General features: G+C 45.3%; 1 protein-coding gene across 1 annotated transcript in view; it reads left to right on the top strand.

Moving 5' to 3' along the window:
• The window catches only part of PTH1R (parathyroid hormone 1 receptor), a 114,498-nt gene extending 100,871 nt beyond the window's left edge, over positions 1–13,627 (top strand). Inside the window, 6 exon segments of the mRNA XM_070729821.1 lie at positions 2,661–2,727; positions 5,334–5,428; positions 8,255–8,396; positions 9,729–9,770; positions 11,218–11,266; positions 11,269–13,627. Coding sequence (XP_070585922.1) covers positions 2,661–2,727; positions 5,334–5,428; positions 8,255–8,396; positions 9,729–9,770; positions 11,218–11,266; positions 11,269–11,579 — 706 coding nt within the window. The 3' untranslated portion in view covers positions 11,580–13,627.
• Positions 13,628–13,918: the final 291 nt, after the last annotated feature.

Raw genomic sequence — 13,918 nt, 5'->3', positions numbered from 1 at the left:
GCCAAACTATTTTATTTGTGTGTGTCTCTGTGTGTGTTTTGTGTGTGTGTGAATCTCAGTGGTACATTGCTACCGGTTCAACCCACCCACCTGGATATCATTAAAAAAATCGTCTGCGCATGCTCAGAAGAATTACTCACATGAAAGGCACACACGCAGACCTATGCGCTCCCATTCCCAAACCTCTGGAAAGTTTAAACATTTTATTATACTAAGCTTTCGTTTGCTCCCCTGCTAACATCGTCAGCATGTAAAAACACCACTCTGATGATGTTAACAGGGAGGTAACGAAAGCTTAGTATAGTAAAACTTTAAAAAGTTCCGAGATCGTAATGTCTATCATTTCTTCTGTAACTACATCTGGAACTCGTATTTTTAGGACAATTCTGTATGTATGTGTTTGTTTATTTTATTTTATTGGTTTTATATGCCTCCCCTCTCAAAAGACTCAGGGCAGCTTACAACACATAAAAAAGAAGAGCAATACAATATAATCGTCTAAATCCAATTAATTTACAAACTAAATGTACTAGTCTATAAAACCCAGTATTATTTAAAAAAAACAATCATATCCACTCAAACAACAATCATATGCAACATTCATTGGCCAGGGGGCTATGGCCTAATCACTCCAAGCCTGGAGGCATAGGTGAGTCTTAAGACTCTTACAGAAGGCGAGGAGGGTGGGGGCAATGCAAATCTCCATGGGGAGCTGATTCCAGAGGGCAGGGGCCACCACAGAGAAGGCTCTTCCCCTAGGCCCCGCTAAACGACATTGTCTAGTTGACGGGACCTTGAGAAGGCCGACTCTGTGGGACCTAACCGGTCACTGGGATTCATGCAGAAGAAGGTATTATGTATGTATGTATGTATGTATGTATGTATGTATGTATGTATGTATGTTATATATGAATGAATCTATTATGCATTTTATGTATGTTATGTATATCCCCAACCCCCAAAATGTCTGTCTGTCTAGCGATCTATCTATCTATCTATCTATCTATCTATCTATCTATCTATCTATCTATCTATCTTTCTTTCTTTCTTTCTTTCAGGCCTCTCGCACTCTCTATCTAGGCCTCAAGCCTGTCTCTACTTTTCCCTCAGGAACCCCCCCCCCTCTCTTTCTCTCCCTCTTATCTATCTGTCTGTCTGTCTGTCTGTCAATCAGTCTGTCTGTCTATCTAGCTACCTGTCTGTCTGTCTGTCTGTCTGTCTGTCTGTCTGTCTGTCTATCTATCTATCTATCTATCTATCTATCTATCATCTATCTATCTATCTATCTATCTATCTATCTATCTATCATCTATCTATCTATCCCACAGGCCTCTCTCTCTACTATCAGGCCTCTCTCTCTCCCCCATATTTATTTGCCGCCCCTCTCTGAGGACTGGATCGGCCTACAACGGATATAAAAAAGACAATACAACATCATAATCCAATTATTTTAATTTAAAAAACCCCGTAGTATTAAAATCAGTCATTGTCAGATTGTAGACATCAGATTGTCTACAGTCGAACTCTCCCCCTTTCTAAGAGGTCTGTAAGGGGCGTGCATAAGCGCACCATTGTGCCTACCATCCCTGTCCTACTGCCCTATTGTCCTTTTTTATCCTTACTTTCTATGTTATGTTTATATTTATTTATTTAATTGGATTTGTATGCCGCCCCTCTCCGAGGACTCGGGGCGGCTCACAACATATACAAAGACACAATAGCACAGTGATCCAATTAATATTCATAGAAATAATCTTTAAAATAATCTTTAAAAATTCTAACTTTAAAATCTTTCATTAGCATTCATTCAAACTACACAAACTACTATCCTATACTTGATTGATAAATACATAAATAAAATAAATGTATATCAAACTTAATAGACTTGCAGCTCCAAAGAAATTGCAAACTTGGTTTCTCTTTGATCCTATTTCAAATATTTTTCTCCTTTGGTGAAATATGTGTGTGTGAGTGTGTGTGTGTGTGTTTGTGTAACAGGCACACACTGCCTGTCTGATTGGTAAAAAGAAAATATTGGCGCTTGAGGATATTTTTAATCCCAGAGTGCCCTATGATTTGTTTTGCTAATAGCCATAATTTGTATAACCATGACATTTTTATTTCTCAAGAAGCCAGATGGACCATTTATTACCTCAACATTCCTTTTTTTATTATTTTAATACATATATATTGAAATATTCACTCAAACCCAATGACTGCGTTACTAGTTTTTTAAAAAACAGCCAAGATAATGTTTTAAAACCAGTGGAATAAACAAAAGTTGGTGTTTCTTTCAAACCTGGCAACTTTTAAGAGGTGTGGACTTCAACTCCCAGAATTCCCTAACCAGCTGGCTAGGGAATTCTGGGAGTTGAAATCCACACGTCTTAAAAATTGCCAAGTTTGTAAAACATTCTTAAAAGCCAACCTTGTTAGATCTGCAGTTCTTGAAATAAACAAAGGTCATTTTAAGGATAGACTACTCCTTTACCTGGAGGCTCAACCTGTCACAAATTTGCTTTCTCAGCTATGTTGGGGATGATTTCAACAAGGTTTTTTTTGAAGATTTTAAATATTCCTGGAAATAGTTCCTAGAGCTAAAAACAACAAAACCAGGTGTCTGAAGCAGCTTTGTTAAGGGTGTTCTCTTTTCTTGGCAGATGCTGGGATTTAAGCGCTGGATATTTCAAGTGGTTTATCCAGATACCCATCCTGACGGCTGTGATGGTGAGTTGGAGCCAGCCTGGGAAGGGGAAATAGAGGAGAAATCAACAGGCAGGGGTCAGAAAAGTCAAGATGGTGGGCGGGGTTGTAAAGGGACAGTCGTGCCTTTTTTTTTTTTTTACAGGCCTCGCCTGTCATTTAAATCAGGGCTTCTCAATCTCAGCATGTTTTAAGAAGGGAGGACTACAACTCCCAGAACCCTCCAGTGCAAAAAAATCAGCACGACGGGCAAACCGGAAATGCGTTTTCCAAACGTTCAGTTTGCCTGTTTGTTTTTTGCATTCTGGGGCTTCAGGAAGCTTCCCTCAACCCTCCAGAGTGCAAAAAACAGCACAAGAGACAAACCAGAAATGTGTTTTCCAAACTTCCGGTTTGCCCGTTGGGCTGTTTTTTTGCACTATGGGGCTTCAGGAAGCTTCCCTCAACCCACAAAGTGCAAAAAAAATCAGCACAAGAGACAAACCAGAAATGTGTTTTCCAAACTTCCGGTTTGCCTGTTGGGCTGTTTTTTGCACTACGGGGCTTCAGGAACCTTCCCTCAACCCTCCAGAGTGCAAAAAAATCAATACAATGGACAAACCAGAAATGCATTTTCCTGAACTTCCTGTTTGCCCATTTGGCCATTTTTTCCACCATTCCAGGCTTCAGTGAGGCCTGCATGCCTATGCGGGGATGGGGGCAATTGTGCCCATGTGCAGAATCAGCACAGGTGTGTGTGCATGCATGGGGGGAGGAAAGGAGTGTGTGGGTTACGTGTACACATGCTAACACACACAAACACAATATTGGCACGCGAATTATAAAAAAAAACGTTCGCCATCCCTGCTCTATACCCTCCCGGTCAAACAGAATTATCTGCTTTATTTTGGAAACTTTTAGCAAAATTCGTACGACGGCCGAGAATCTCAGATGCTGAGCGGAGAGATTTCTCCCCCACACTGGAAGGCACAATTAACTGCACACATCCACACAGAGAGAGAAATACACACAGAAAGACACACACACACAGTGTGACATGAGCAAAACCATCCCAATCCCTCCGGGGTCTGCAGACCTCAAATCGAAGCCATCTCAGTTTCCCTCGGATGTAGAGTAGACAACATTTTGCAGAAAACTTGAGCCTGGCTTCCCGGCCTGGGAATGTTTTCAGCAAGAGACAGCGAAGTCCATCCCGGGCAAACCATTGTTTTGTGGGCAATGGACCATAAATGGAAAGATTTTTGCAGGGCTGGCGCTTGACCACGTCTTCTTCTCCGGCCAGCTTCCGACATTCTCATCCCTCCGAAAAGTCTGGGTGGTCCAATAAAGGAGGGGTTGGAGGGCTGGTGGGGGGACAGGACTAACTGGAATATCCTGCGGTTAGACCTCAAACCAGGTTAGGGAGCAAGCCATGTCCCTGGGTTTTGCGACACGCACCACAAGAATTTCATTCTGTTTTGTAGGGGGCCCCCCCACTCCTTAAATTAAACCTCTGGGTGGTTTCAATTGGATTGGAATTTGTATTCTTTTCTCCTAGAGGGAATGGAAAGGAAGACGGTGCATAATTTTAAATATATATATATATATACTCTGTTTCCCTGAAAATAAGACAGCGTCTTGTATTAATTTTTGCTCCCAAAGATGTGCTACGTCTCATTTCCAGGGGATGTCTTATTTTTTTTCAATGAAGAAGAATTCACATTTATTGCTGAGACAAAAAATAATGAACATTTATTATATACTGTACAGCAGTTGTCATCACAAACCAGCATAACCAGACAAACTGTGAATCTTATGAAGAATTTCTTACTTATTATTATTTTTTATTATTTTATTATTATTTTATTGGATTTGTATGCCGCCCCTCTCCGTAGACGTCGGGTCGGCTAACAACAGTGATAAAAAACAGTATGTAACAATCCAATATTAAAACAACTAAAAAACCCCTTATTGTAAAACCAAACATACATACAAACAAACATACCATGCATAAATTGTAAAGGCCTAGAGGGAAAGAGTATCTCAGTTCCCCCATGCCTGACAGCAAAGGTGGGTTTTAAGAAGCTTACAAAAGGCGAGGAGGGTGGGGGCAATTCTAATCTCTGGGGGGAGCTGGTTCCAGAGGGCCGGGGCCACCATAGGGAAGGCTCTTCCCCTGGATCCCGCCAAAACGACATTGTTTAGTTGACGGGACCCGGAAAAGGCCCATTCTGTGGGACCTAACCATTATTTCCATGTACAACAATTATATTTTCTTTAAATATATGTTATATATAAAGTATGGTATAGTGTGGGGATGCAATTGCCCAAAGGTGCACCTTTACTGGTGTTTAAATTATCTCTCCTTCCTCCATTTCCCGCTCTCGCCTTCCTTCCTTTTTCTTATTTACTCCATTTTTCTTTTTCTCTTCTCTTTCTTTCTCCTTTTCTTTTTCTGTTTTTTCTCCTCCTCCCTTTGCTCTCCTCCTCTTTCTTGTCCTTCTCCCCTTTCTCTTCCTCCTTTTCCATTCTCCTTCCTTCTCCTTCTCTCCTCCTTCCCTTTTCTTCTTTCCTCCGTTTTTCCTCTTCTCTTCCTTCCTTCTTTCCTCCTTCTCTTTCCCTTCCTTCCCTCCCTCCCTTTTGTCTTTCAGGCAAACTTTATCCTGTTTATCAAAATTATCAAAGTTCTTGCAACCAAACTCCGAGAAACAAATGCGGGAAGATGTGATACCAGACAACAGTATCGGTAAGCAGGTGGTTATCCCCATATCTGTGCGGGATTCCTCCGGGCAGAACGGAATGACAAAACAGAGTGAAAAGAGAGGATAGAGGGGCCTATTATCGAATGCCAGAAAAAAGGAAGTGAGGGGAAGGAAAGGAAAGGGAGAAGAAGGGAAAAAGAAAAGAAAGAGAGAAGGAAAGGGTGAGAGAGGGAAGAAGGGAAAGGAAAGAAAAAAGAAGACGGAAAGGAAGAAGAAGGAAGTGAAAGGAAAGAAAGGGAATGAAAGGAAAGGAAAAGTAGAAGAAGGAAAGAAGAAAGGAAACAGGGAAGAAGGGTGTAAAAGGGTGAGAGAGGGGAAAAGGGAAAGGAAAGGAAGAAGAATAGGAAGAAAGGAAAAAGGAAAGGGAGAAGGAAGTGAAAGGGAAAAAAGGGAATGAAAGGAAAGGAAAAGAAGTAAAGAAGAAAGGAAAGAGGGAAGGAGGGAATAAAAGGGCAAAGGGGGAGGAAAGGAAACAGAAGGAGGAATAAGAAGAGAAGGAAAAGAAAAGGGAGAAAAAGGAAGTGAAAGGGAAGAAAGGAAGGGAATGAAAGGAAAGGAAAGGAAGAAGAAGGAAAGAAGAAAGGAAAGAGGGAAGGAGGGGAAAAGGGTGAGGGAGGGAAGAAGGGAAAGGAAAGGAAAAAGAAGGAAAGGAAGAAAAGGAAGAAAGGAAAAATGAAAAGGAGAAGAAGGAAGTGAAAGGAAAGGAAACTAAAGGAAACAGAGAAAAAGGAAGGGAAAGAAATGAGAGGGAATGGAAAGAAGGGGAAAGAAGAAGGAAAGCAAAGGGGAAGGGAGGAAGGAAAGAAGGAAGTGGAAAGGGATGGGAATAGGAGAGAAGAATAAGATAGGCAGGAAAGGAAGGGGGGGAGGGATGGACAAGGGGAATGGGAAGGAAGGAATGTGAAAGAAAAAGGAAGGAAGGAAGGAATGGGTAGTGGAAGGAAGAAAAGTGAAGAAGGAAGAGAAGGAAAAGGGGAGGAAGAGGAAAAGGAAGGAAAGGGGAAGGAAAAAGCGGAGGAGATCCACAGCTGCCACTCAGCCCCCATGACCCCAACGAAGTGAAACCCTGCATGCAGACAACCACATCTGGAGCCCTTTCACCAGCTGTGCCCCAGAGGGAGCCTCCTCTGGCTGCAAACGAGGCCGGGAGAGACGCGCGGCCAAGTCTTCCCGAATCTGGAGGCAATTAGCGGGAGGGGGCACCGAGGCCCGTGAGAGGGTGGGGAGGGGGGCTCCCTCCTCTGGCATCGACGGTCGCGGTGTCCCAGTCTGGAAAAACGCCCCCCAACCTCCCCAGCTGCATCCAAAACCCACATTCGTACCAGCACTCGGCTCTCCGGAGGAAACGATAGGCTGAGAACGAGACTTTGGAGGTTTTGCAAAAGCTCCGCCAAGCCTCCCCCCCCCCCACTGCCCTCGCCTGCTTCAAATTAGAATATTTGCTTTCCAAATTCACTTTTTTTTTTTACCACCACCACCACCACTCCTCCTCTCTTCTCCCCACCCTGAACTTCGAAGCAAAATGTGCCAGTTTAGAAAACTCCGATCACACACACACACGAGTTTGGCCGATGTGTCACGTTATTCTGCACCATTTGGGGGAGGGAGGGGGGGTGTACATCAAGGTATTCTCTTGAGAGGAAGAGATTGAGGAGCAGTCCTTGGTTTATGACCGTAAATAGGGAAGGGGATTTCCCTTGTTAAACCAGCCGTGTCTGATTTTTGCACCTGTGAAATGACTGAATTGGCTGAAGTCATTAAGTGAAACGTGTTTTTCTTAAGGAAATATGGTTTTTGCATATTGACTTTGCTGGGAAGGTTGATTCCTTCCTTCCTTCCTTCCTTCCTTCCTTCATTTCCCTTCCTTCCCTTCTATTCCTTTCTTTTTTCCTTCCTTCCTTCTTCCCTCCCTCCCTTTTTCTCTCCCTTCCTCTCCTCTTCTCCTTCCCACCCTCCCTTCCTTCATTTCCCTTTCTTCCATTCTATTCCTTTATTTTTTCCTTCCTTCCCTCTTCCCTCCCTCCCTTTTTCTCTCCCTTCCTCTCCTCTTCTCCTTCCCTCCCTCCCTTCCTTCATTTCCCTTCCTTCCCTTCTATTCCTTTCTTTTTTCCTTCCTTCCTTTATTCCTTTCCTTTTTTCTTTCTCCCTATTTCTCTCTCTCTCTCTTTATCTTCCTTCCTTTCCCCATCTCCTTCTTTCCCTCCATTCCTCCTTCCTCCCCTCCCCTCTTCTCCTTCCTTCCTTCCCTTCCTCCCTCCCCCTCCCATTCCCATCTTCTTTCCTCCCTTTTTCTCTCTCTTCCTCTCCTCTTCTCCTTCCTTCCTTTCCTCCTTCCTTCCTTTCTCTTTCCCATCTCCTTCCTTTGCTCTTCTTCCCTCCTTCCTCCCTTCTTCTTTCTTTCCTCCCACCCCTCTTTCTCCTTCCTTTCTTCCCGTCCTTCCCTCCCTCCCCTCTCCCCCTCCCTCCCTTTCTTCCTTTTTCCTTCCCTCCCTCCCTTTCTTTCTCTTCCCCATCTCCTTCCTTCCCTCTCTTCTTCCCTCTTTCCCCTCTTCTTCTTTTCTCCCTCCCACCCTCCTCCTTCCTCTCTTCTTTCCTTCCTTCCTCCACAGTGCTTCACTGCCTCCTCCTCTCCTCCCTGCAAATCCAACCCACTCCCAGAATTGATAATGTTCCCTAGCTGGCTCACGAAACGTCTTTCAAGAAACCCACTCAGCTCAGAAAGCACCGAAACCGGACCCCACCGCTGCTCCCTGAGTTAGAAAGATTTTCCTCCGTCTATTATTATTTATCATCTTTTTTTTGCTCTGCAGGAAGCTCTTGAAATCCACCCTGGTCCTCATGCCATTGTTCGGAGTGCATTATATCGTTTTTATGGCCATGCCCTACACGCAGGTTTCTGGAATCCTCTGGCAAATTCAGATGCACTATGAAATGTTGTTTAACTCCTTCCAGGTTAGTCCAACCTCTGACCCTTCTTCAGAAGACACCAAGTTAAGGATTTGGGGGTGGGTGGGGGTGAAAAATGCAACAAAATGGTTTTTCTCCAGCCATGAGGTCCATCCATGCCTTGGACTCCAGCTCCCATAATCCCCACCCAGCTCAGAGGATTCCAGGCATAGTTCCCTCTAAGCTGAGCAGTGAGCAATCGCTCACTTAAAAATCATCATCAACTCAGAGTTTTCCAAACCTGCCCAGAAGCCGAGAGGGAAAGAGTGAGAGGGAAGGAGAGAAAGAGGAAGAGAGAGAAACAGATAGAAAAAAGAGAGGAAGGAAAAGAGAAAGAAAAAGAATGGGAGTAAGGAAGAGAGAAAGAAAATCAAAATCTAGTTTGAAACTAGCTCAACTATTTAAGTGGCATTTTGATATCGATAGAGTTGCCCTATTATGAGCTCACTGCTATAGACACACAGTACAGTATTTTATTTTGAAATTCTCTCAGGCAAAACAGGGTGGGTTTTTTGTTTGTTTGTTTGTTTGTTTGTTTGTTATTTCTGTGCCGCCCAATCCCGAAGGGACTGCTGCTCAGACACTATACTTTTCCGCCCCCCCCAAAAAAATTAGAGGGAACACTGATTCCAGGTGGACCCTTGCGTGTTCAAGCTTGCTAGAGCTAGATTAGACTCGTTGCGAAAGTTATGGAGAATTTATTATTAATAATATTAAACAGAACGTTAAAAAATCAGACTCTAATTATCATCACTTTTATTAAATTTAACATTAAATTAATTGTTAAATTTTAATGTACATTATTGTTGTTGCTGCTATATTATTATCATTATCATTATTATCCCTCTCTGAACTCAATTTATGGGACTCCGTTGTATTTTAATTGATGTGGACTAGCTGCTCAATCTCAGCAGCATCCCATAATTCCCCCAGAAAAGGTTTTCCTTCCCGTTTTATGACCTTTCTTCCCACCCGTTGTTAAATGAATCACTGCAGTTGTTAAGTCAGTCTCGCGGTCGTTAAATGAATCAGGCTTCCCCCATTGACTTTGCTTGCCAGAACGTCACAAAAAGAAATCATTTGACCCCAGGAATTGCAACCATGATAAATGTGAGTCGGTTGACAAGCATGTGAATTTTGATCATGTGACCGTACAGGGACATTGTAACTCTGAACCATCACTAAATGAACTGTTGTAAATCAAGGACTACCTGTATATTAACCTCAAGTTAACCAACCCCGTTATGAATTAGGTCAGCCCTACGGGGGGGCCCAAACCTAAAAGCTATTCATGGAATCAATCGAAGAAACTAATTTTATTCCCTGTTTTCTTCCTAGGGATTTTTCATCGCAATTATCTACTGCTTTTGTAACGGAGAGGTGAGTGTCCCACTCTGCAGAATCTCTTGGTTCAGAGGGAGGGGAGGAGGAGAAGGGAGGAAGAAAGGGAGGAGAGAGGGAAGCAAGGGAGGGAGGGAGGAAAGAGTAATGAAAACCAAAGGGGGGGGAGGAAAGGAAAGATGGAAGGAAGGAAAGGGAAGGGAGGGAGGGGAGAGCAGGGAGAAAGGAAAGGAGGAGGGAAAGGAAAGGAAAATGGGAAAAGAGGGAAGGGGGGGAGGAAATGAAGGAGGAGAGGTGAGGAGGGAGAAGGAGGAAGATAGGAGGGAGGGAGGGAAGGAAGGAAGGAGAGAAAGGGAGGGAGGAGGGAAGGAAGGAAGGAAGGGAGGAAAGAGAGGAAGGAAGGGAGGAGGAAGAAAGGAAGGAAGGAAGGAAAGAGAGAAAAAGGGAGGGAGTAGGGAAGGAAGGGAGGGAGGAAAGAGAGAAAGGGAGGGAGGGAGGAAACAAAGAAAGGGAGGGAGGGAAGAGGGAAGGGAGGGATGAGGGAAGGAAGGAGGGGAGAAAAGAGAGGAAGGAAGGAAAGAAAGAGAGAAAGGAAGGGAGGGAGGGAGGAAAGAGAGAGAGAGAGAGAGAGAAAGAGAAACGAGAGGAAGGCGGGAGGGAGGGAAACCAGGAGGAGAAAGAAAGTTGGGAAGGGAGGGGAAGAGAAGGAAGAGAGGGGGAGGGTAAAGGGAGGGAGAGAGGGGGAGGGCATCCTTTCTTCAGAATAGTCCAATGCCAGGTGATTAATGGATCAGTTCCTTAGATTATAATTGTTTAGTTGGGGGGGGGGTCTCACACACCATTTGAAGTATACTGTACTTGCAAGATGTGTGGGGCTAAGCTCGCAATGCTGGTGTTGTGAAAAGGCTTTGGGGTGGGTATGCCCATGGACCGCATCCATCCCACAAATGAGTGGGAGGGGAGGGGTGATAGGAATGATGAGAAAAGACTAGTAGCAATAGTAGTGCAGACTTAGTAAATAGTTTGACAGTTGAGGGAATTATTTGTTTAGATGGGGAACAAAACCTGTTCTTGTGTCTAGTTGTCTTGGTGTGCAGAGCTCTGTAGCGACGTTTTGAGGGTAGGAGTTGAAACAGTTTGTGTCCAGGATGTGAGGGGTCAGTCAATATTTTCCCCGCCCTCTTTTTGACTCGTGCAGTCTACAGGTCCTCCAGGGAAGGCAGGTTGGCAGCCATTGTTTCTTCTGCAGTTCTGATTCTCCTCTGAAGTGTTTTCTGTTATGTACACTGGGAGAATACGCATCAAGACAAATTCCTTGTGTGTCCAGCCACACTCGGCCAATAAAGAATTCTACTCTATTCTGTTCTAAATCACTTTGCAACCCCCAATTTACGTGGTCCCGGAACGTCTTCCGTAAGCGGCTCCGGGTGAGAACTTTCCACCAGCCCCATCCCATAATAACCGTCCTTTTCTCCATTCTCCCCAGGTCCAAGCCGAGATCAAGAAGTCTTGGAGCCGATGGACGTTAGCGCTGGACTTCGAAAGAAAGCACGGAGTGGGAGCACCACCTACAGCTATGGACCCATGGTGTCCCACACCAGTGTCACCAACGTCACCGGCAAAGGCGGCATGCCCCTCCCTCTCAACGGCAAGCCGGCCTCCGGGATCCTCAACAGACACCGCAATTTGCCCGGTTACATCCGAAACGGGTCCATTTCAGAGAACTCGCTGGGGTCTTCGGGGCCCGAGCACTACAGCAAAGAGGAGGAATACCTCAACAGCTCCGGACTCTACAACGGCTACCGGCCGGACACCTTGTTGGAAAAAGAAGAAGAAACTGTGATGTAACAAAACGAGACGATGGTCAGAAAGCCCCACTTAGGGGGGGAGGTCCCTGAACACACTGAGGGTGGCAGGCAACTTCCAGTCAATTGACCCCCCATCACAATTTTGGGGAGTGGGAGGCTGACTCTCCACCCAATCCTTTGCAGCGAGAAATGCTACCTTGCCGGAGTGAAGTACGGCAACTATTTTTGGCGACCCGGCAGAGACTACACATTCTCCTGCCCTAGAAGGCCAGAGTGAACCCCATTATCTTTGGGGAGCACAGGGGAAAGAGGGTCCAGCTGTCCTCGGGCATCCAGCGTTTTCTTTTCTCCCTTAGGAGAACCTAAAGGATCCCGCCCAACCGATCCCAGCCAGGATCGGTTCAGAACAAAGGTTACTCACAGAGTTGATTTGCTTTTTAAGATTTGCTTTAGCGGAAACAAAACACCCCCAACCAACCTGAATGCAGACAAAGACTTTTTTCCCCCCACCCTCCAGAGCTGTTCCAAAAATTCATCTTCAAGTCACCCAGGGAAGACAAACCTAAGAAAAGGCAATCGAAAGAAAATCGAATCTATTTTCCTACTCGTCCTCTTCTGTCTCGCTGCACGAGAAAAAAACCCATATTGTTCTGGTGTCTTATTCCTGGTCACTCACACCTTCCCCCAAACAAGTCCAGCACTCTTTGTGGAAGGAGAAATTATGATTGGATCGATAGTTAGCCTGCTCTGCATGAAACAGTGAGTCAGTCGAAAAGCAAAACAAGGAGACAATATCGCCTCTCCCTTTCCAGAGACAGATCATTGATTAGCTATAAGAGGGAAAAGGAAGGCTGGATGTAGAGTGACAGCGGGCGGGGGGGCGAGGAAAGGAGGGGCTGGATGAAGGCAATGGAAGATCTGGGTTCAGGTCCTTTACATCAATAGGATGAGCTTTGGAACGCAACCCGCTGAGGGTCAAACGAGCGGATTAGAAGGGCCATTAAGTCCCGTTTGCGCTGCCTCCAATGGAAAGAACGGAGGTTTCTCAAGGTGATTGAGCCTTGTCCAATGAAGGCTGTTTTCCTAGCCTCCCAAACACGGTGTTTTTCTACCTCTGCCATTCTGTGCCATTTGCGGCCAAAACACCGGTGCTTTCCAAGGGTGTGTGTGAGAGAGAGAGACCTTGGGTCTGACCCAAAGGGACAGAGGCTCGGACACTAAAAGGGAATTCAATTCAATTCAATTTATTAGATTTGTATGCCGCCCCTCTCCGAAGACTTGGGGCGGCTCACAACAAGGAGGAGGCAGGCAACAAATATGTGAATTTACACACAAGCGAGCAGCGCCAAAGAGGAACCCCCCCCCAGCCTCTGTAACAGTGGGTCGGGTCACACAGCCGCCAGTCGGACCCAAAGAAAACAGAAGACTGCTCTGTTTTCCAAAGAGCCATCTAGGACAGTGACGGTGAACATTTTTCTTCCTTGGGTGCCAAAAGAGCATGCGTGCGCACTATCGCACATGCGTGAATCCCCACATCCATTATTCAATGCCTGGGGAGGGCGAAAACGGTTTCCACACACATACACCCCAGAGATCCTCTGGAGGCCAGAAACAGCCTGTTTCTCAACTTCCGGTGGGCCCAGTAGGCTCGTGTTTCACCTTCCCCAGGCTCCAAAGGCTTCCCTGGGGCGTGGGGAGAATAAATTGCCCTACCCCATCCCTCTGGAGGCTCTCTGGAAACCAAAAAACGCCCTCCCAGAGCCTCTGTGTGAGCCAGAAATCAGCTGGCCGGCACACACATGTATATTGGAGCTTAGCTCGGGTGATGGCTGGCGTGCCACCTGTGACCCCCGTGCCATAGGTTCACCATCACTGGTCTAGGAGGAAGCCAAAAACAAGTGGACAATTTTGCTTTTAATGTTGTGCACCAAGGCAATGTTGTATTAAGTCTTAATGATTAAGATACATAATAATTAAGGTGACAATTTTCAAGTTCATCCTACTGGGCCAAACTTCTTTTGCCAACGGGTCGAGTCTTATTCCCACCAGGAACTGCCATTCAATAAACAGACTGAGAACCAGCTAAAAGGGTTTTTTCTTCTTCTTCTTCTTTACCAAAATCCCACAATTGAGGAAGAAGGAATCGTAAGATGATTTCCCAGGCAATGCAGGGGGAGTCCTCAACTTACAACCACTGTTGGGGGGACAGAATTTCCATTGCTTAGCAGAGACGGTGTTGAGTGAGGCACACCCAATTTTATAACATTTTTGCCATGGTTGTTAAGCGAACCACTCACAGTTGTTAAGTGAATCACGCGGTCATTGGATGAATCACACAGTCATTAAGCAAACCTTGCTTCCCCCATTGGTTATCCGAAG

The sequence above is a fragment of the Erythrolamprus reginae genome, chromosome Z (genome assembly GCF_031021105.1).
Source record: "Erythrolamprus reginae isolate rEryReg1 chromosome Z, rEryReg1.hap1, whole genome shotgun sequence".
NCBI classification, from domain to species: Eukaryota; Metazoa; Chordata; class Lepidosauria; order Squamata; family Dipsadidae; genus Erythrolamprus; species Erythrolamprus reginae.
This window is presented reverse-complemented; position numbering and strand designations above follow the sequence as displayed.